Raw genomic sequence first — 23,570 nt, forward strand, 5'->3', positions numbered from 1 at the left:
GTCCTTAACACATTCAGGGTCTCCTGCATGCTCTGGGTCCAGTGTTTCTGGAAAGAATGGGAACTCAAAAAGAAATTCAAGGAATCCCTTAACATTCTTTAATAGAGGAAGCAAGTATAAGGCATTAGGATGGAGGGATATGCATTTGGAAAGCATTACATACACACAAAGGCACTAAAGGTGAACGTGAAAGGGATTAATTATGTATAAAATGGAAGAGTATTGGGGAAGAGATTGCCAAACAAAATCTAATTGTATGTTGTTTACCAGAAACACACTTGAAACAAAGACTCACACAAGAAAAATAAGGGTTCGGAGTACAATCTATTATGCTTTAGCAAAACTCAAAAAAGGAGTGTAATTTTGCACAAGATGACACAAAAACACTTCATTAAAAGCAATTATTAGGAAAACCATATTCTTCCTAAGGGTCTGTTCGGCAATGAATTCATTTCAATAATAATTTCAATCAATTCTTGTTTGTCTTTTATTTTCAAAGACATCACTGCCTAAGGTCTTCTGATTTGTGCATGAATTGGACTGAACTGAAGCATGGTTGCACAAGGGCTTCAGCCTCAGTCTTTCTTTTAGTCATCACAGATCAATGGCAACGCAAAAGTCAAGATGGCCATTGATGGCCCATAGTGAATGATCTTGGATTCTTTGACATCTAACAGAGCTCTACACACTCCACAATGCCTGCCTGCTTCAGCCACCTTCATGGCCATTGGAAGAAGTTGTTCTCATCTGCCCATTCCATTGAGGTAAGTCTACATGTACTTGGGGTGGACATCCCTCTAATTCACCCACCTTTCTAAGGCCTGTTGATCTCTTTGGTTTTATTTTAAATCATCAGTTAAACAGTTGTGTCTGTGATAACTGTGAGCTCTTTGGTATTTTTAAAATTAACTGTCGTTGCAAAATCTTTGTGACTGGTCTTTCGTTTTCAGGCCTTGACAATAATAAATGTATAATGGTGACAGTCTTCAATGTAGTCTTTTCAAAGCTAGATGAATTTAATAAAAAATAAAGTTAAGGAGCAGAACATAATTTTAGGAAGGTTAGAAATACTAGGTCTTTAGTAATTGTTGAATGGGAAGAGAAAGGGAGATATATAGCTATATATATATATGCCCACATACATATATGTATATATATACACATATTCTCAGCTGTGCATGACCACATATGTATTAGGGCATAAAAATCTCATGAACAAATGAAGAAGAGTAGTTATAGTAAACATATCCTTTCCTGACCAAAATACAATAAAATTTATATTTAATAAATTTATTTATATTAATAAATAAAATTAAATTTAATAAAATAAATTTATATTTAATAACTTTAGTAAATAAATTTGAATAAACTAAATTTAAATTTATTAAATTTCAAATAAATAAATTTGAAAGAAAGAATTCAAAATTAAGTGGAGACTAAATTAAAAAAAGCTAAACATTGAATGACTAGATCATAGAAGCAGTAATTCATTAAAGATAATGATAATGAGGTGATATATTTGGAGACACAGACAAGAAACCTTTAGAGAAAAGGTCTGTCTCTAAACATTTTCCTTAACAAAAGAAAGAAAAGATCCATTAAATGGACAAAGAAAAAACAATAGAAAATGAACAAATTTAAAAACCAAAAGACACCCTAAAAATGAAATAAGAGATCAAAGAAACAAAAATAAAATAAAATGTTGAATTAATAAATAAAACCTTTTTTTTTCTCTTAAACTGAGGCAAGTTCTGTTAAGTGACTTGTCCAGGGTTACAAAGCTAGGAAGGGTTAAGTGTCTGAGGCCAGATTTGAACTCAGGTCCTCCTGACTTAAGGGCTGGTGGTCTATCCGCGGCCCCAATAGCTGCCCCTATAAAACCTTTTTTTTTTTTTTTTTTTAAAGAAAAATAAATAAACAATCGCCTACTTTGCTTGAAAATAAGAACTATTAGTTTGAAAAATCAAATGGGAAATCTCACAACAAATAAAAACAAAGGTTATTATTTTGCTCATTTATATACCAATAAAACCAAGAACTTAAATAAAATGGGTAAATATTTATGAAAAATATCAAGTATCTAGAAAATAAAAACCCAGGACAGAAGACTCTAATTGAACAAAAAAGAAAGAATTTAAACAACCAAAATCTTCAAAAAAGAAAGTGAGGGAGCTATACATCTGTGGCTCAATACTTGTTCCAGGGTTAAAGATACAACAAACTAGCATGCCTCCTTGTGAAAAAATACAAAATAATAGTTTGCAGTTTGGGGAGTAACTTTTATTACTTTCCATAAAATGCAACAAAAGTCATCCATCCCATTTCGTTTGAGTGACAGAATGACTTGTTCTGGAAACATGTCTTTGAAATAAACTGTGTTCAACTCTTCCTAATATCTAGTTGATGTTAACATTGACCTTTCCTATGACTATGAATGCTAATGCTGCGAAATGCTACCTAAAAATTATGTAAAGAATGCTTTTCCCTTATGCTCATGGTAGATGCTTCCTGTGACAAAAGTTGAAAAGTTAGGTTTCCACGGATGTTGCAAGCCTCAAAGTAAAGTAAGATAATTAGTACCACTGACCAATGAGTTTTGAGAAAGAGAAATTATCTGAGCTACAAAATTCTGATAAAGGGGTGTAGCCTAGAAATTGGCTTAATAGGCTCATTGCATGTTATCTGATATACCCCAAATAAAATTGGAGCCTCATTAACTTACCATGGGATGCATGATGAGGGAGGGGGGACGTGCTTATACATATTTAGGGGAAACGTACAATGGAAGTATCAGAAAGACTGTAACCTGGAAGAGAACGGACTAATCCATTCTCTGAAGGGAGGGAACTGTGACAAAGTAACAGCATAAAGCCTGTCTTGCTTCTGTATCCAGTGTTCCTTCTTCTTAAAGAAGGGAAGAGCCTACTTCTGGACTTCTCTGTAATAAACTGTCATTGAGAGCTGAATTTCAGTGCAAGTATGTTTCCAACACTTCCATTAGTGAGTATCTATCCAACTAGTTGCATAGAAGACATTTTTGTTTTATCTCTGGACAATTACTTAATAACTGACCCTATCATCACAGGCTAATTAATGTAGATTGGTGACTAATGATCCTTAAGGATCAGCTTCAAATTTTATTCTAGCACATTATTCAATGATTACAGCTCTTAAGAACAATTCAGTGGAGAAGTTCGAGGAATGTTGAAGAAGTAAAAGCAGACTAACCTTAACCCTAACCCTAAATGCACCACATAGAGGCAGAAGAGGTGGATGAGAGGGGATAATTTCTGGAGGGACTTAATGGTCACTATGAAAGGAGTGAGCTGGTCTGCTTTGGTGAAATATCCCATGAGGTTCTGGGGAGTATTTCCTAATTCTAGGCATGTGGGAAAGGTTCCCGGACTTGAAGGAGAACTAATAGTGTCATCTTTTATAGTGGATACTAATCACCTAAAAAAGCATGGGATGCACATGGATTATGGACTCAGGAGCTTATTAGAGTAACTCTTTGGGAATTTTTTCTATTCTTGTTTTAAGACTGAATTCTAACAAATTCATTTCATGATTCTAACAAATATAGTTTTAATGCCTAAACCAGGGAGAGTCAAAACAGAAAAAGAAAACTATAGACCAATATCCATGATGAGCAATGATGGAAAAATTTTAAATCCTACATTAGCTAAGAGATTATGTAATGTATCATAAAGATTATACACTATGACTAAGGAGGATTTATACCAGAAATTGAGGATGGATTTAATATTTAAAAAATTATAAACCTACTAGACCATATTAATAACAACAAAGTTATAGCATTGTATCAACAGATACAGAAAAACTTTTGATAAAACAGTGCAATTATTTCTGATAAACACAAGAAAAGGTCCCCCCCCCCCCTAACACCATGTAAATTGAGGTTTGCTCTTTAAGGAATCTAAATCTTTCTCTCAGTCAAAGGGAGAAGATATCTGAGAATCAGCCATATAAGATCCAAATCCCCTTTTCCCTAAAGAGGAAGAAAACCAGAGGAAGAAAATGTCTGTGAAATTAAAGTTTTTATTAGGCAATGTGAGAAACAATAAACAATTATTTTCCCATAGCGGAAGAAAACAGAAATCTGGAACCCAGAGTAGCCCAGAGGAAGGGGGAGAGGGGAGCTCCTGAAACTATTTGAAACTAGGTAAAACTGAATAGAACTAGTTGTGTAGTTTAAAAAGAAAAGAAAGCTAAAAGCAGAACAAAGGTCAGGTATGAAGTCTTAATTGCTTCATAAATATTAACTTCTCCCCAAGAGGATCTAAGGCTCATTTTAATGGTCGTTCAATGTATGTAGCAGAGGGGGACACGTTAAGGGGCGTACACGTTAGGAGGAGCAGGAAAGCCAATGGGGAGATGGGAGAGGGGTTTCCAATGGTGGGGTCAGGGATAAAAGGCTATATTCTGGTTTCTGTAAAGTGTGTGAATGCATTTTTAGTTTTCACATCCGTTCCTTCAGGAACATATCATTAGTTTAAACAGCTTCACTTATCCTAAAGTTGTTCTTTATTTGGAGTTCAGGATTTTCTTTGCTACAGCAGGAAAATAACACATGCATGGGAGCAGTCAGATTAATGCTGAAACAACCCAGCCCATCGGATGGGATGGCATAGATACTTTTCAGATAAAGTGGGTAGAGGACAAGGGAAAGGATGGGGATTAGGCTGGTCTCGGGGAGAAACAGAGCAGAGAGCTCCAAGCCTGAGGTGGGGAAGGGGAGATCCAGGAAAAAGGGAGGGAGGAATTCCAGTTGTCAGAGTCCTGGCTTTTTGGTACATGAAACAGAAGACATCCTTGGTGAGAAGCCATCCAGAGAGTGCGACAATAAAGTAAGGGGATGTCCCCCGGAGCCCGGTAACCAACAGGGGGGTGTCCTCTGGAGCCCCACAACCAACAGGGGGAGATGTCCCCCGGAGCCCCATAACCAACAGGGGGGATGTCCCCCGGAGCCCCGTAACCAACAGGGGGAGATGTCCCCCCGAGCCCCATAACCAACAGGGGGGTGTCCCCTGGAGCCCCATAACAAACAGGGGGGTGTCCCCTGGAGCCCCATAACCAACAGGGGGTGTCCCCCGGAGCTCCGTAACCAACAGGGGGGGATGTCCCCCGGAGCCCCGTAACCAACAGCGGGAGATGCCCCCCGGAGCTCCGTAACCAACGGGGGGGGATGTCCCCCGGGGCCCCACAACCAACAGGGGGAGATGTCCCCTGGAGCCCCACAACCAACAGGGGGGTGTCCCCCGGAGCCCCGTAACCAACAGGGGGAGATGTCCCCCGGAGCCCCACAACAAACAGGGGGGAGATGTCCCCCAGAGCCACGTAACCAACAGGGGGGGGGATGTCCCCCGGGGCCCCACAACCAACAGGGGGAGATGTCCCCTGGGGCCCCACAACCAACAGGGGGAGATGTCCCCCGGAGCCCGGTAACCAACAAGGGGGAGATGTCCCCCAGAGCCACGTAACCAACAGGGGGGGGATGTCCCCCGGGGCCCCACAACCAACAGGGGAGAGGCCCCTGAGCTTAACCAGCAAATGGCTCAAGACTGGCGTGAGCTAAATCAGCCTGAGGGTGACTGAACTCCCGCCGGGTGCGCTCTTAGTCACTGCAAAGGATTGTTGGTATGTCAAGCCCTTCAGTGTTAACGCACAGTCAGTCCTCGTACAGCTCACCTCAGTAACCCAGATAACTGGGGACTCAAGCCAGTCACGCTGGCTCCACGTTCCTTGGCCAGAACCCCCGAAGCCCCGGAGATTGCCGGCCTCCAGGCAGGAAAGGTTTAAAAATGACGCGCGCCCAGCCCGAAGGTCTCTGCGGAGAGACTACATCCCGCGCACTATGATTTGCATAAAAAAAATAAATAAGCGCGGGCCGGCCCCGCCCACCATTTTACACAGGTTGGATTTGTGAATATTGACTTGGCCAACGACAATCAGAAACAGCCGCAAGAGACTGCAGAGGCTTCTGGGAAATTGAGTCCGCTGGTAGGAGGCAAGGGTAGAGGGAAGAGCTGAACTTGTGCGGGACTTTGTCAGGATTCGTACCTTGATACGTACGCATGCGCAGTGCTCACCTTGGGCTCCACTTCCCAAAAGGCCTCGGGCTTCAGGCTCACGTGCGCCTGCGTTTGGAGCGACTCCTCCTCCCGCGTGCCTGACGTGGATTCTGGGAATTGTAGTTCTCAGATTGAGCTGGGCGCTTAGACTCTGCTCCGTAACCGAGGCCCTTTGTTCGCCGGAGGCCAAGACCAGGTGAGCGAGGGCGGTCTGGGAGAGGGCGGGCGCGGGGGCGGGGCGGAATCCGGGCCCCGCAGGGAGCCGTAGTCCAGATTGGGGGAGATCACGTGGGGGCGAAGGGGCGTGGGGGGGGGGGGGGGGGGGGGGGGGGGGGGGGGGGGGGGGGGGGGGGGGGGGGGGGGGGGGGGGGGGGGGGGGGGGGGGGGGGGTGTCAGGATCAAAGCCTCGGAGGCGGAAGAGGCTTTTAGGCTCGGCTGGTCTTCACTGCCCATTTCGCAGGTGAGGACGCTGAGGCTGGGCGGGGGGGGCCGGCGTAGCCCCCGCAGGGAAGCCCGGTGGCCGCTCCGCGTGCGCGGGGGGCCAGGGGAGATCCCAGGGTGGGCGCCCCCGCCCCGCCCCCTGGCGCAGGGCGTGTCCGGAGCCGGCCCCTGGGGCCCTGGGGGCACGTGCGCTCCCCTGCAGGCGCCGCGGCCCCGCCCCTTCTGTCCCCCCTTTCCCGCTGACGGAGCGGGTCTCCCTGGCCCCCCCCCCAGCCGCCGCCCCCTGCTTGTGCGCTGGAAACAATGTATCCGCCCGCGGCGGCCCCAGGAGCCCGAGCCCCTCAGCCGGCTGTGGGGGCCCGAGGGCGGAGGTTCCCCTTCCCCAGGAGGCGAGGGGGGGGGTGTGGGGGCCTGCGTGGGAGAGCTCTGGGCCCGGGGGCAGTGACCCATCCCCACAGCCGCCCCCACCCCCCCAGCATGCGCCCCGCTTCCCAGCCCCGTTTCTGAGGCCCCCCCCCCCCCCCATTTGTCAAAAACTCAAACCCGAACCCGCTGCACTGCAAAGCCCAAGCCGCCGGTCCCGTGGGCCCCGAGGGGAGGGGTTAGAGGGGAGGGGCTAGAGGGGAGGGGTTAGGAGGGAGGGGTTAGGGGGGAGGGAAAGGGGAGGGAGGGAAGGGGCCACTTCCCCTAGAGCTCGGTGACCTCGGGCCTGCCCCTCCCGCTCTGTGGCCGCAGGAGCTGCTGCCCGGGGCCCCCAGGCCCGGGGCCCCTCAGACTGAGGCTAGGCCATCCATGGCTGGGTTAGCACGTGCGCGGGCGCAGTCAACGTTCTTGGAGCGGTTACCAAGTGGTGGAACCTCCTCGTGCCCGCGGGGGCCCCCACGGTGTCCTGGGGGGCGCCCCCTCACTTCTCTGTCTGATGTGTCTCCTGCTGGTTGGGCCTGTCAACCGGGGAAAGTGCCTACTGTGTGCCCAGCCCTGGGCAAAGCTCTTTACAAATGAGATCCCAGGGGCCCTCCCACAACCTTGGGAGGTGTCCGCTGTTGCTATTTCCATTTTGTACTTGAGGAAACTGAGGCAGGCACCGGGAACGGGGCAGACCGTGACCCCTGACCCCAGCACGGAGGGGAAAGACGCCGCCCACTCCTGGGGTTCCCTCTTCCTCAGGCTGGAGCTGTATCCTGGGGTCCTCAGCACAGATCCCGGGCCTGCTCTTTGAGCCTGAGTGGGCTGGCTCTCCTGGCCTCCCCGGGAGGGGGCCAGAGTCAGTCTCCGAGGGTGGCTGTGTGTGTGTCCGCATGTCTCTGTGTCCTTGTATCTCTCTCTGTACGTCCCTGAATCTCTGTGTGTGTCTATTTCTGCCTGGGGGGGAGCTGGGGGCTTGCACAGCCCGCTCCTCCTGAGCCCTCTCCCCTCCCGCAGGCGTTTCTGCCCCGGGCTGCCCCTCCCTGAGCCCAGCATGGAGGAGGAGCAGAGAAGGCCTTCGGGGGGCCTTGGGCCCCGGCTGCAGGTGAGTTGGTCCTGCCCCCTTGTCTGCTCCGTCCCGGCCTTCCCTCCCATCATCCCTCATGCTGGGTGCACCTGCCGTGCCCAGCGTCCCCCAGCCAGTGAGGGTCCGGTCCTCCTGACTGACGCCGTGCACTGCACTCCCCTGCTGCCGTCGGGGGCGGCCCGGGTGCTCCGCAGCGAATCAGCCGGAAGCTGGCTCGAGGTCTCAGCCCAGCACGTGCTGTCCTTGGGTCCCTTGACGGGTTCCTCAAACGCTGGCCCCGGTGACGGAAGGAGGGGGGTGGCCGGCCGGTCAGTTCCCATTCAGCATGGGGAAAGCAGGGGGGGTGGGGGGACGAGCACGCTTGCTTCCCGGGAGACCCACCCCTTGCCTTCCCATCCTGCAATGTCCCATTTCAGGAATCTGTGACGTTCAAGGACGTGGCCGTGAACTTCACGCAGGAGGAGTGGCGGGAGCTGGACGCTTCCCAGAGGGATCTCTACTGGGACGTGATGCTGGAGAACTATGAGAACCTCGTCTTCCTGGGTAAGTGGGCTGAGGCCGGCCCAGGCCCGAAGGCTCCCCGGCTGGGGCCCGTCCCTGGGCTCTGGGCTTCCCCGCGCTCTCAGCCTCCCCCTTGTCTGCTGGGAGAGCTGCCGCCCCTTCTGGGCCAGGGCTTGCTTCCGGCCTTTGTCCAGTGGAAACTGGCTCTGGCCACGACCTTACTGCCTGTGGAGAGGAGGTTCCGACCCGTCTGCCTGTGCCCCGGGTGGGCAGGGCTCCTCAGGACAGACCGAGTGACTTGGGCCACTTCCCAGGAGCCCAGATCACCGGCGCCTGCCCCGGGGTCAAGTCCCCTTGTCCTGCCCTGAGGATGGAGCAGCAGCCCGGTCCCGCCCCTGACTCTGGATGGGCTGGCCTGGCTCAGCTTCCCTCCCTGGGGTGCTGTGTCGAGGGGGGCTTGGGGAGCTAGGGCCCCTCCCCCACCCAGACCCGGTGTTCGTACCTAGATGTAGGATGAGGAGCAGGTGGGGCTGGGCAAAGAGAGAAGCGGGTCCAGAACAAATGGGGAAAGGCCAGAGACCCCGGGAGGTGAAAGCGTCTGGAGAGAGGGAGGTTATTGCTCCCGTGACCCCGCAAGAGCCTCTCCTCAATGGGCCTTCTGTGATCAGTGCTTGGGAGGAACATGGGGACTGCGGGAGGAGGGAGGAGGGCGGGTAGGATCCTTCGGAGCCGAGCTCGCACCCGGGGCTGCAGGGGGGCCATCACCGTCCCTCCATTTCTATCCCATCAGCCGGGCTTCCCGCTTCCAAACCAGACGTGCTTTCTCATTTGGAGAGGGGAGGCGCGCCGTGGCCGCTCGAGGGGAAATTCCCTGGAGACCTCTTCCCAGGTGAGTGAGCTGCCTGAGACCCGGAGCCTTGGCGGGTGGCGTCCCGGGGCTGGAGGCTGACGGGAAACTGGGGGCTCCCCCAGAGACCAGCCCGAGGAGCGATTCTTTTTCATTTTTGACGCACAGTAATTCCATTCATGAAATCCCGTTAGCGGTTGCTGAATAACAACGTCAATGGCGTCATTACTCTTTATCGGAAAGAGATCAAAGCCTTTGTTTTCCCGGTCACTTGGAGTCGCTCCCCCTCGCCACCCCCAGGAGCCTTCCTCTGTAACCGAGGGGGACGTGGTAACGTGACAGCCCTTCTGACGGACTGTCTGCACCCCGCCCCCTGACCAGGCATCACAGCCGCTCGGGCTCGGTGGCTGTGGGTGACGTTGCCATTGGGGCTCACAGGCGGGCTCTCAGGCGGGCTCTCAGATGGCCTCATGCTCCTCCAGGAATATTCCCTTTATCTCACGTGCACCTTTTCTTCTGCAGTCCCTTGATTGCCGGGCATCCGTGTTGCTGCTGCTGGAAATGTGGCGCCCTTGTGGAGCTGCCCGCTGTGCCCTTCACCTGGGGGACTGAGGGCGTGGGGCCTCTGGGAGTGGGGGACGGAGTCCTGGGGAGAGAGCCAGGGAGGCAGAAATGGCGGGGAGGGGGGAGCAGGAGGGGGCCTCTGGGACTAGGACTTTGGCAGTGCCCTTGCCAAGCGTCAGGATGATGATGATGAGGTTTAGATTTGGGGACCCAAATGAAATTAGGGCTTCTGCTGGTCAGGGAGTTAAATAAGGTGTAAATGGAGTCCAGTGGCAGCGCAAGGGTGGGGAGTTCTGGGATTCCCTTCTGGCGGCGCAAGCAGTTCTCTGTAAAGGAATTCACAGACCCATAAACCCAGATTGATAAAAGAGACTTATGGGGGGTTGGAAGTAAGGAAGTAGGTGAGGGTCAAGAGAAGGGGCACTGGAAACACTATTCCAGTGGGCAGAGAGTCCGTGGGGTGCCAGGCAGGGGGCAGGCATAGGGCTAAGCATGGAGCTGGCATGGTTGGACTCTGCAAAGAGAGGGTTTTAGTTTGGCTCTTTTATAATAGGAGCTTTGACTACCAGCTGTAGGGGGCTTGTGGGTGGGTCCCAGGTTGGCTCCTGGCTGGGTTTCAGCTAGGGTTAGAATCTGAATTGAATTCAATGGGTTTTGGGACTGAGCCGACCCCACCCAGATAACAAACTGTGCTTGGGGTGGAGTCCCCTGGCTGAGGCAGAGTTGAAGATTTTCTCCTTTAAGGATTTTTTAGAGTTTTGGGGCTCTCTCTTCAAGGACACTTCAGAAGAGGAGAGAGATTTGGGGGGGGTTCAGGAGTCTGAGGGCTCCCAGCTTGAAGCGGTTGGTCTCTAGCGGAGCTCATGGGAGCTCAAGGAAGGGAGGGAGGGTCTCCACAGAGGGGCCAGGCCAGCCTCTGGCTAATCCCAAATTGTGGAGCCCAGGAGTCAGACCCACGCCAGCGCACGTTCCCATCCCCTCCCCCCTTTTGGGTGACTTCGGGGCGAATCTTGGAGCTTTTTGGCCTGTTTTTGAGCTGAGGGATCATACTTTTGAGAACTCTGCTTGTATCCTTTAACCTCAGAGCCTTTGGCTTTTGGTTTCCTGTATTTGTGCCATAATAATAATAACAATAACAAAAGTACCAAGAGCAGTAATAGTGCCAGCCAATGTCAGTGGGCTCGCCCTGCTCAGAGAAGTTTCCCACGTTTCCCCCCAAGCCCTGCCCTGCTTTCCCGGAGGTCTTGCTGTACTTTTCGCCCAAGCTTTTCAACTCTGCGCAATTGCAATGGCCAGTTTGATCATCTTCACCAAAAAGCCTAATGTCCGCTCTTGTCACAGACTTTCTTTGGCCACATTTCCTCCAGTTTTAAAAGAAACAAATAAAACCCTTTAAATGGACAGAGGAAAAGCAGTTCCCTGCTCCCCTTCTCCCCCTCCCTCCCCACCATAGACAAGGTCGCTTGTGTGGTGGCTTTTAAAGAGTCTTAGAAATGTCCGTGTTGACGGAGATGGATTTTCCATCAGTTCCACTGTCCAGGACCCTCGTGCATTCTCGGGTCCTCCGCAGGGCTCGGGAGGGGTCCTTCTTGCCAATGCACCCGTGACCCCATTCCCTCTGGGCCTTTTCTTTGGTATAGGCCCCTGTCCTGCCCACACTCTAATTGTCTTCCTGTCTCCTTCCCTTCTGCCCCCCCCCCCCCCCAGACCTCCCTGAGCCACCCTTCTCCTGGCCATCGTCCCCCACCTCTCTTCCCCTTTGGGGCATTATTTCTGATTATTTAATCTTAGTTCCATGGAAAGGGGAGATTAATGTTGGGGGGGTCACATGGAAGAACCAGGAGTAGCATTTCTTCGGGCCGGGTGAGCAGGTCCTCCCATTGTGGGGCCCCCGGGTGATTTCCTCGGTGCGGGGGACTCCCACCCTTCCAACCCGGCTCTCGGGGCTGCCATCGCTGCAGGCTTTCCAGTCATCACCATGAAGTTTTGCCGCTGGGTCCCCAAGCATGGGAACCTTTCCGCCATAGGCACAGGCAGAAAAATGGGCCGGCTTACTTCCTCCATTTTTCTCCTCACCTTTCCCACTGGGGTTTGCCTTTTGGAAAGTTCAGCTCTCGTCGTGGGGGAGTGGACAAGTGTAGGAAAGAATTGTGGCCATGTAGGCGGCTCCAGGGGACCCGAATCGTCCCTGGAACTGCTAGAGGGATGGCCCTGGAGCCTCTGCTTTCTTAGGGGCTGGCAGAGATCCTGGACATCCAGAGACAAGCTGGAAGCAGCCCTGACTTCTTGGAGACCCCCCCCCCCCCCAGAAGCCCTAGGGCACTTAGGAGCCAGGACGATAATTAGCATCCCCCTTAGGATGCCAGTTTCTAGAGCCCTTCGGGTTGTCCTTGCCACAGCTGGCCCCCATTTTACAGTTGGGGAAGCTGAGGCAGACTGAGAAGTGACCCACCGGGCGGAGCTGGAAAATGTATGAGGCTGGACTGGAACTCAGGTCTTCCTGCCCAGCACTGGAGGCCCTGGCAGCACCAGCCGAGGGCATCCGGATCAGGCTCCTGTGGGAGGTTTGGGTTCTTGAATTTGGCTTGGCTAGGAGTCAGCCCAAGCCCCGAGGGAGTGTGTGAGGGGGGTGACCGGTGGGTAGGGGTTAAGCACAGGGGCTTCCTGTCTGCCCAGGCCATCCCAGGTGGCCATAGACTGCCCACCCTGCTTCAGGAAGAGCTTTGCTGGGAGAGGTCGCAGGACAACCAGGAGATAATTGTAATTAGGCAGACAGAGTTAGGTCCTGCAGCTGTGGGTCCGGTGAGGGGCCAAGGGCCGAGAGAGAGTCAGCTCAGCTGCTGGCTGGTTATGAGGGGGCGCAGGCTGGGGGGGGAAGGCACCAAGGCTGTGGACAGGATGGTGGGAGCCTTGGTGGGCACTAGATCGGGATTGGCTGTGAGTGCCCGAGGGTGCGTGGGGCAGAGAGGAGGCCTGGAGGGCTAACTCTGGGAGGCTTCTGACTCATAGGAGTCCAAGAGGTCTGCAGGGAGAGTGTGTAGAAGGAGAGGGCTGAGCCTGTGGGATGTGCTCCCAGGGACCCGTTTCGCTTTATTGTGGAAGGGCCGGTGTAGCCAGGGAGGCAATGCCGCCCGGGACCTGAGGGAACTCCGGGCTGATCACCTGCTTCTCCTCCAGAGTCGTCTGGCTCAGCCCCAGCTGGGAGTAGCTGAACAGGGAAGATGCAATGGGTCGGTAGCCGGAAAAGGGCAGAGGGTGGGCGTTGTGCTGGGGAGATCTGGGCTCCCAGCAAAGGAGCTTGTATTGGCAAAGTGCTTGTATTGTGTGCTAGACCCCCGCTGTTGGGGGCAGGGAGGGCACCAGGCTCTCCTCTCCACTCCATGCTCTCTGCCTTTGCAAAACCAGGTCTGTGAAGGATCTGGGACCTCTCCCAGGAGTCTCCTTAACGTCTCCACCCCCAGGAGGAGGCCCTCTCCTCCCCCGGGATCCCCTGGCTCTCCATCACCGGGGCAGATTCTTGGGACAAGTCTGTGTGCTATTGTTCCCAGGAGTTCTTATGAAATAAGGGCTCTTCCAGTCAGACATTTTATTTTGGGCTTCAAGAATTTTGGGCTCGTTCTGGTTTTTTAAAATTTGTTTGTTTTTTGCTGTTTTCCAGTCAGTTCCAGATGATTTGTTTGACTCCCATTTGGCTGTAGAGTTCGAAATCTGGGAATGAGTACGGTTCATTTCTTTGTACTTTTTTCTTTCTTTTTCCTGAGATTTGAGCCCTTTGTTTTGTCAAGTGAATTTTCTTATTCTTTTAATTGGTTCCATAAAGTGTTCCCAGAATTATTTGGAGAGCTCCAAATCCGTAACTTCATTTAAGGAATAATTCATGATAATTGAGGGAAGCTTATAGTAGGGATGCCAGGATGGTCCAGCATTAAGAAAGCACCTGGCATAATTAAGTGTATACACAGGAAAACCAGTTAGTTTATATAATATAGTATATATTATGATATTATAATATCAGGAAATGGAAGAAGAAATTTTTGCTAAAATAGAACATTCGTTTAAGTAAAATTTTCCAAATTGCAAGATCTCAAAGACATCTTTTGTTGTTCCTTCATTTCTGTCATGCCTCACTCTCTGTGCCCTGATGGGGGGTTTTCTTGGCAAAGCTACCAGAGTGTTTTGCCATTTCCTTGTGCAGTTAAGTGATCTGCATGGGGGTGCACAGTTCAAAGCTGGCTTCAGACACTTATTATCCCTTAACCTCAGTCCCTCATCTGTAAAGTGAGCTGGAGAAGGAAATGGCAAAGCATTCCGGTGGCTTTACTGAGAAAACCCCAATGAGGTCACAGACAGCTGAACATGACTGGCTGGTTATTCCCTGACTCCAGGCCTAGGGCTCTGTCCACTGCCCCCCAAAGCTAGCATTATTTACAATTAAAAATTACTTAAATTTGCAATCAAAAAACCCTGGAAATTCCCCACAAAAATAGAGGTAAAACACAAAGTCAGTGTCTCTCTCTCTCTCTCTCTCTCTCTCTCTCTCTCTCTCTCTCTTTTCTCTCTCTCTGTCTCTCTGTCTCTCTGTCTCTGCCTGTATGTGTGTCTGTCTGTCCCTACTGTTAGTTGATATGGTTCTATAAATGTTACTTAAGGCAAGTTACAAACAAGTTGTAAGACAAGAAAGCCAAATTAAAGACATAGTCATTGACAAAGGGGGAAGAACAAATTTCCCCATTAACATCATGCTATTCTTGGAAAATCCCAGTGAAGAAATGGATTTGGAGGAGTAATAGCCTCAGTAAAGTAATGAGGTACAAAATAAATCCAGGGATGTCATTGGCAGTTCTGTACAATACTTAAGAAAACTAGGTGGAAGAAATGAGAGAAACTCCATTCTTCTGATACTTAGCTCACCCAGAGACAAGATTGGTTTAGCCAGTTGTAGCCACAAACTTTTCCGATAGAGTTTAAGGCAGACAAATAATTTCCCTGCTTTTCCAGATTGTGTGGCTTGTTCAGAGCAATTTTCCACCCCTGGCCTACCTGTGTGACCTTGAACAAGTCACTTATGTACTCCTTTTGCATCCATGAAATGAAAGGAGAAGGTGATCTCCACGATCCTTTCAAACTGTGGCCTCTCATAACTCTCATTAAATTGCATTTTTCTCATTCATCTTGTTCAGATGCCCTCTTTTAGGAATTAGACGATTCCTTCCAGAGCCTATTAGGTATAACTAATACATAAAAGAGAAATCGACCAGAATGCAGTTAACAGGTCTTTCAGATTTCTTTCTCCTTGGAGTTTTCATTGTTGGAAACATCTAATTTATTTTGTTTTCAGTTCTGAACTCTCCCTCCCATCTTTCCACCCTCAGCCATTGAGAAGACAAGAAAAACGAACCCTATCAAAATCTTAGTCATGCACCTTATTTGTATTTACTCTTAATAAGCATGTTTTAGAATTTAAAAATGCAGTCTTTTCCCTGATGCTTTGCCAGTAATTGGTCTGCTTTATATTAGCCAGCTTCCCTTTTCCCAAAGTGAGATATGAGGTAAGTTTGCCCAACTGTTTTCCTGCATTTCTCATCATCATCCTTGATGGAGGACACAAAAATCTAAGACATATTTTGAATGGATACCCCCTTTGCCAGGTCAGAAGACTATGAAATTCACCCTTTTTTGTTTCTTTCAGATTCCCTTAGTTTGGAGATTAGGTGTGAAACCAAGGACTCCACACCAAATCAGGGTGATTGTACAGGGGTGTCCTCTAAGAAGAAGTTCTCAAAGGATGATCCTTGGGATTTCAAGATAGAAGAAGCTTGGGAGTTTGATGTCAGGGTAGAGAAACAGAAGGACACAGGGGAGAAACAATCCAGACAAGTAACAGTTTCCAACAGAGAAGCTTCTAAGGTGAATGCCCGGGAATGTAAAATATTTGGGGAAAGTTTCAGTCTGGGCTCATTCTTTGTACCGCAAGAAGCACTTCCTCCAGAAATTAATCAAGGTAAGCTCTTCCCACAGTTTTCAGACCTAAGGAATCATAATGTCACTTCCTTAGGGAAGAACTTTGCTAAGCACAACAAATGCAGGAAGCCCTTCAGTTACCATTCAGATCTTATTGAATTGTATACAATTCGCCCTGGAGACCAACCCTATGTGTGTAAAGAATGTGGGAAAACCTTCAGCCACAGAGGAAACCTTAACAAACACCAGAGAGTTCACACCGGAGAGAAACCTTTTGAGTGTATCGAATGTGGGGATACTTTTAGCCAGAGGCGAAACCTGAATGCACATCAGAGAATTCATACTGGAGAGAAACCACATGAATGTAACGAATGTGGGAAAGCCTTCACCCAAAGATCACATCTTACCCAGCATCAGAGGAAGCACAATGGAAAGAAACCCTATAAGTGCAATGAATGTGGGAAAGCCTTCAACCATAAGGGCAATTTGAATAGACATCAGAGCATTCACACTGGAGAGAAACCCTTCGAATGTAATGACTGCGGGAAAGCCTTCACCCAGAGAAGAGACCTGAATGCCCATCAAAGAATCCATACTGGAGAAAAACCCTTTGAATGTACTGAATGTGGGAAAGCCTTTAACCTCCGGGGAAGCCTTAATCAGCACCAGAGAATCCATACAGGAGAGAAACCATTCGAATGTAGTGAATGTGGGAAAGCCTTCAGACAGAGGGGGTACCTTATTTATCACAAGAGAATTCATACTGGAGAGAAACCATTTAAATGCACTGAATGTGGGAAAGCCTTCAGACAGAGGGGGAACCTTAGTGAACACAAGAGAATCCATACAGGAGAGAAACCCTTTGAATGTAATCTTTGTGGGAAAGCCTTTCGAAATGCCTTATGCCTTACTCAGCATCACAGAAGTCATACTGGAGAGAAACCCTTTGCGTGCACTGAATGTGGGAAAGCCTTCAACCACAGGAGAAACCTTAATCGACATCAGAGCATTCACACTGGAGAGAAAACTTTTGAATGCAGTGAGTGTGGGAAAGCTTTCAGCCAGAGGGGAGACCTCAACGCACATCAGAGAATTCATACCGGAGTGAAACCCTTTGCGTGTAACGAATGTGGGAAAACCTTCAACCACAGGGGAAACCTTAATGTACACCAGAGAATCCATACTGGAGAAAAGCCCTTTGAATGTAACCAATGTGGGAAAGCTTTCAGCCAAAGGGGAAGCCGTAACCAGCACCAGATAATTCACACCAGAGAGAAACTCTTTTGAATGTGGTGAATGTGGAGTAGCTTTCTAAGGTACAAATGAACACAGTAATGAGAATCAGAGATTCCATTAAAATAAGGAATTAAGGAAAGGCTTCGTGTGAAGCCTTAGGAAGCATCACCTAATTTATATGAATAAAAAGCTTTATAAATGTCATGATCTTGGGAAAAACTATAGGATATACTAGCTCTCATCAAACCTCAGAGATTCCATAAGGTGAACTTACAGTGGGGATGTAATAATATGGCTTCTACTTCATAGAGAACTGTTGTTCTCTCTGCTTTGGCTCTTAAGATTTGGGTCGCAGGACCATTTTTATCTCAGCAGGTATTTGGTAAGATGCTTCTATTTTCATTTTTGTAAATTATGTAACATGGAGTCAAATTGTTCTTTAAGTATTTGATAGAATTCATCTGTACCTGGCATTGTCCCACTCCTCCCCACCTCCATCTTGGGTGTTTGTTTATGGTTTATTCAGTTTCTGCTTCTAAGATTCTATTTTTTATGACTTGATCTGTTCATCTGGGTATTTTCTGGTTTTATAAATATTAATTTCACTTTAGTTTTCAGATTTTTGTTATACAATTACATATGTTAGTTTCTGAAAATGCATTTTATTTGCTGCAAATTCTTCCTGATTGTTTTTAAAGTTTTGTGATGTGCAGTTTAGCTAATGTTTTCTGTTTTATTCATCTTTTAAAAATTGCTGCAAGTATTGTTTGTAATTTTCCTAAAAATATAGATCTAAGTCACTCTTAATCAGTGAGCCCCAGGGGCTTTCTGTTGCCTCCAGGATCAAATCTAAGTTTCTCTGACATGTCTTCCCATTCTTGCACATCACTCCCCTCCCAGCTGGCTGTGTTCTTGTCCACAGCTTTTCCCCTCCCGGATTTGTGCCTTTCCCCATTCCCAGAAGGTGTTCCTACTTCACCCTTGTGTCTGCCTTGTAGGAGACTTTGCTTCCTTCAGAACTGCTCCAGATATATTTCTACTTGAATCCTTTCCTGGTCCCCTCTGTTGCTGATGCTCCCTCACTCTCCCATGTAACCTGTATTTATTTTGTATATACTTATTTATATAAATGGTGTCTCCCCTACAGAATGTAAGCTCCTTGAAGACAGGGATGGTTTCATTCTTATCGTTGTGTCCCTAGTGCCTAGCAGTTAGTAGGCAATCACTCAAGATTGTTGGTTGACGAATGTTTTTCCAATTTAGTTGCATGCTCAATTTATTTAATCTCGTTTTCTCTCTTTCTTACTGATGTAGGCTTATCTTTATCTATAGATGCATTTGTAGCTGTTCCCCTCTAAGGACCACCTTGGCTTCATTTCATAAGTTTTATTGTGCTTTTCATCATTTTCTTTGATATAATTATGGTTTCTATCTTTTGTTCTTGACCTACTCATTAGCAGTATATTGTTGAAGTCTGGATACTTTCTTTAGATTTTTCACATTAATTAACCCTAAATCACAGACTACATACTAAATAAAAGTCCACCTTTTAAATTTGTTCATGGGTTCTTTCTGTTATTGTGTAATGAATTTTTGTGAGTTTGAAAAAAGTATAGTCTTTTTGATTCCCATTCAGTAGTCATCAATGGTCTATCATGCCTTATTTTTTAATATTCTATTCAAATCCTTGGTTTTTTTTTTTTTTTTTTAGTTTCTATCTTTAAGTCCTCAATGATGATTGTTTTTAGCTAGCTTTTTTTTTTCTTAAGACTTTAAATGCTACGGTATTAAGGACATATGTAGTTAATATTCACGTTGTTTCATGATCTGTGGTATTGCTGTCCATAAGCTTTCCCTAATTATCTCTTAATTGTATGTTTTTATTGTTGCTTTATCTTTGATCATGATTGCTACTTCTGTTTTTTTTTTTATTCTGCTAAGACATTGTATATATCTATTCGTTTTAACTCCAAAGCAATGGTATTTAAGATGTTTCTTATAAACAACAAATCGTTGGATTTTCCTTTCTTTTTCAATTTTCCATCCCCATCAGTTTTATGAGTGACTTGTTTCACTCATGAATATTGATACAGAAATGTTAAATAAAATATAACCAAAGAGGCTACTATAATATATTCCGTTAATACCAAAAACAATAAAAATCAAATGATATGATCTACAGATACATCAAAAGCCTTTGACAGAAAACCAGCCCCCATTGCTACTTATAAAACACTAAAAGAAAAAGCAGGAATGAATAGATCTTTTCTTAATAGGATAGTGTCTATCTAAAACCAAGAGCTAGCATTATTTATAGTGGAAATATTTTCCCAGTAGGTTCAGGATCAAGACAAGGATATTCATTGTTATCACTATTATGTTATTCTCAAAGTGCTGGATGTGGTATCAGAATAAGCATAGCCAGAATGAGTAAAATTACCCTCATTCATGGAGGTGATGATGGTTTTCCTAAAAGATTTCCTAAAAGAATTCCAGATCCTCATTGACAAATTGAAATAATAACTTCAGTAAATTAGCAAGGTATAAAATAAACCTTTAAGAACCGGTATATTCTTAACAAATCTCAGAAGGATGCCGCAGTAAAAGAAATCTCCTTCGGGATAAGTACAAAATGCCAAAACTCTCTGGGAGACAGCCCACTGAGACAGAATCAGGTCTTGGAGACAGAGGCTATAAATGTGTTTTATAACGCCGTAGAATCGCAGATCACCACTTTCCATGCCACAACTCCATGCTGTGAGGTGGTCACTCCATTCTAGAGAACAATATGGAATTATACTAGAAAAGTCTGCTCTGTGCCTGCCCTCGGACACGCTGTTAGCAGAATTGAATGTGCGCTCTGGGAAAGTCAATGAGAGAAGAAACAAAAACTCGCGGGCAGAAGCGTTGAGATTGTCCTAACAAAGACCCAAAGCAAGGGGGTACCCGTCATTCGGGGCACTGACCGACCAGATTCTGGTGTGGGAATGGGATGGAATTCCATGAGAAGGAAAAAAACGGGAAGCCTGCGGGAAGCGTGGGGAGCTGTCTGCGCCGGGGCGGGAAGGGACCACAGGGCTTTGGGAGGTCAGCGGCAGCCGCCAGGTTCAGCTTGGCAGGACTCACAGTGAAGCAGTCCCTTTCCTTGGCTGAGGGATGGAGGGTGCAGTTTTGTTTGAGGCGAATGTGGTTAGCCATGACCCACGTGGGGGTTGTTTTTAGATGTACGGGATGATGGTCTCTTTGGGTGGGAGGGAGGAACCATTGGGAAAGGACAGTGAATTCATTTTAAAATTAAGTTAAATACTAGGGAGTTAGGAAGGTGAAAGTAGTCAGCAGCTAGCTTATTACTTGATATTTTGAGAGATTGAATTTTCCTATAAGATGTAATAGAAGTCAACAGGCATCAGTTTAGTTGCGTAGACAGTGCACTAAGAGTGTTGGTACCTGATCTCACACAGCTTTGGGGCACAGCCAGAGCACTGGGTCTGAAGTCAGGAAAACCGAGTTCAAATCCAGCCTCAGACCCTTTCTAGTTGTGAGACCCCAGCAAGAACATCACCCCTGTACGTTTTAGTCTCCTTGCCTATAAGAGTGATAATGGCACCTGCCTCACAGGTTTGTCTTGAAGATCTTAAGAGACCAGATTAGTCAAGTGCTTTGTACAATACCTAGCACAGAGTAGGTGCTCAATAAATGCGTGTTCTCTTCTCAAATCAGGCCTGAATGACAAGATTTTTAAAATATTTAATGTAATTTTAGGTCATTCGTTTCCTTTTAAAAATCCTACTTAAATTTTACTTAGTAAAAAAAAAAAAATCACTAAATCAAAAATTCAGTTATCTAGACAAAAAATTTAAGTAGCTTAAATGCAACTTAGACTGATATTTACATTTTACTCAATAAAAACCGTGTACATTAACTTTAACTAGAGTATTAAAAGGATGTCCTGTTTTGTTTTGTTTACACTCTTTTTTCTTTGTGTATTTTTATGGATTTTATTTTTGCTGAATATTCTGTTTGGGGAAAAGTTTCTCTTTCTATCAGTCTTAATATACATACATACATATATTTAAGTATTTCCATAGAGAATGATATGCGTTTAGATAAGTAAAACTATGATTGTTTGGAGAAAGGGGGCTTGGGAAAGGGTTCCCAGAAGATGTTCACTTAAGCTGAAGCTTGAGGGAAGCTCAGATTGTGAGTAGAGACTCCAGATGGGGTAGCAGCTGCTGGAGCAGCACCAAGCCTCAGAACAAGCCGACAGGCATTTGTCTGCCTGTTAAAGTTCCTGAAGGAATAGTAGTGAGCTTGGAAGTAGAGGGTGGAGCAGATTGCAGGACTTTCCATGTCGACTTCTTGCATTTCAGCCTAGATGCAATAAGGAGTCAGTGAAGATGCTGAAGCAGGCAGTGGTGAGCCCATGTGCCCTATGTGGACGTTGCATTGGGAAAGTTAACAGGGAGGATGCTGGGAGCAGGGACTTGTGCAATGGTCCAGGTAAAGGGATAGGAGGGTTTGACCTAGGGTTATCCTCACTGGTATAGAGAGAATGGATGAGGTATGAGATATTGTGGAGATAAAGCCAAGAAGGCAGGTGCACATGGAGAGTGAATGGAGATCTGAAGAGGGATCAGCTGGCTCACCAGGGGGTTGCGGAAGGGGGGATGCTGGGATCCTCCAATTAGAAGGAAGTGTTGAGGAGGACTGAGTTTAGAGAGAAATAAAATTCTTTCTTTGGACATGTTAAGTGAGAGATTCTGATGGGATGTCCACTTTATACCTGGCAGGCTGGTGGGGCTAGGAAACTAGACAGAACAAACATGAATTGATAACATAGGTAAGGAGACATATGATAAGAGGACATCTAGCACTGAGGTGAATTCAAGACATTTGGCCCATAAGAAGTATGCAGAGTCAAGCCATGGTCACCTCCACCCAACCCCAATCTCAGCGGACAAAACCCAGGATTCTGAACCCAAGAACCTTGGAACAGAAGTACTGCCCTGATCAACACCCAGTGCCCTGAAGCCAGCATCCAGAGGGGCAGTTCTCGGGAAGAGTGGACCCACTTATTCCCACCAATCCTCTATCTGATGGTAACCAAGCCGGCCAAACTGCAGCAACAGGGCTTCCTCTAAAACAGTCCAAATCCCACCCTCCGCAGCAGGTTCCCTAATCCTGTCTTCTCCCCTACTGCCTTTCCTCAGAGATTATATCTGATAGATGGATGGATGGATGGATGGACTGATCAGTCTTGGCAAGAACATAGTTATATACATGTACCCCCAATTAGAATATGACATTGAGGGCAGGGACAATTTTTTTTTTTTTGCCTTCTCTGTATTCTTAGCCTTTAGTACAGAGCTTGGCTATATACTAGTCACTTAACAAATGCTGATACCCAATTAAGGGACAAAAACAGGTTTGCAAGGCAAACCATCTCAGTCATCTCCCTTCAGACCTAAATGGGACTTCCAAGATACAGAGCCCTAGAGTCTTAGTTTGAAAAGCAGCAAATCCCAGGTCACTAGAGCCGCTTGCAGCCCAGCCTCAATAGTCATTTATCCAGGGAGCTAACAGGAGCCAGCTGCAGCCCCTGCACACCTCTCCTGCAACTACAGCTACTAAAGCTGGAAGTAGAGAATTGGCACTGTCCAGAACTAGAATGAGCTGTTTAAAGATGGGATGGGTTGCCCCTTGGTGCAGTTCTTCAAACACTAGCTAGATGACCATACATCAGGTAAATTATAATGGAAATCCTTTTGTGCATGGGTTAATTTAGATGGTTAACTTCAGGAAAGAAACTTTTTAATGAATTTATGGAGTCAAAATTGTTGTTTGTAGTTCCTTATTGACAAAGGGCCAGTGAGAAGCTTCATTATTCTCAGCTAGAAGGAGTTTGAAGTGAGGAGGTATGAAGGACAGCCACCACACATGCGAAGAGTTGGGAGACAGAGATACAAGGAGATATATGGGGAAAATATTTTGGAAGTAGGAATGCCAAGGTTTAACAACAGATTGGATATGTAAAGTGAGTACAAATGAGAAATCAAAGATTGAGGAAAAAAAGATTTTCCTTCTCCTTGTTTCTAGCTGCTGCTTCTATTGCCTGTGCCTCTCAGGTCCACATCATGACTCTTAACTGTGAGTATTATGCAAATCCTGGGACCTTCCTCTTTCTGTGTTTTTTTCATTTTGACATGGAAAGACCAATAGGAAATTGTATATGGCATTGAATCTCAGGAGTAGAGACCGGCTATCTCTATAGGTCCTGGCATTGAGAGGCATAAATAGAATCCACCAGATATGATCCCATCAGTGTAGTCACATCCATTTCAGATAAATATAAAATTGGGGCAGCATTCTTAAAAAAAAAAAAAAAAACATTTGGGGCTTTGAAATGCAGTTTGATATCACTGAGCCCAAGACTTTC

At 47.1% G+C, this 23,570-nt stretch overlaps 1 protein-coding gene across 2 annotated transcripts; it reads left to right on the forward strand.

The window, feature by feature from the left end:
• The first annotated feature begins 6,200 nt into the window (after positions 1-6,200).
• Positions 6,201-18,692, forward strand: LOC100929921 (zinc finger protein 883). Of its 2 annotated transcripts, none has more exons than XM_031964124.1 (5): positions 6,201-6,288; positions 7,956-8,043; positions 8,442-8,568; positions 9,317-9,415; positions 15,627-18,692. In XM_031964124.1, exons 2-5 carry the CDS (start codon positions 7,993-7,995, stop codon positions 17,183-17,185), a joined length of 1,836 nt encoding a protein of 611 aa, XP_031819984.1. In that variant the 5' UTR covers positions 6,201-6,288; positions 7,956-7,992; the 3' UTR covers positions 17,186-18,692. The 2 variants fall into 2 exon arrangements, with proteins under 2 accessions (XP_031819984.1, XP_031819983.1); XM_031964123.1 differs by lacking the exon at positions 6,201-6,288 and adding an exon at positions 6,476-6,552.
• The last annotated feature ends 4,878 nt before the right edge of the window (positions 18,693-23,570 follow it).

This window comes from Sarcophilus harrisii, chromosome 3 (genome assembly GCF_902635505.1).
Source record: "Sarcophilus harrisii chromosome 3, mSarHar1.11, whole genome shotgun sequence".
In the NCBI taxonomy this organism is placed as follows: Eukaryota; Metazoa; Chordata; class Mammalia; order Dasyuromorphia; family Dasyuridae; genus Sarcophilus; species Sarcophilus harrisii.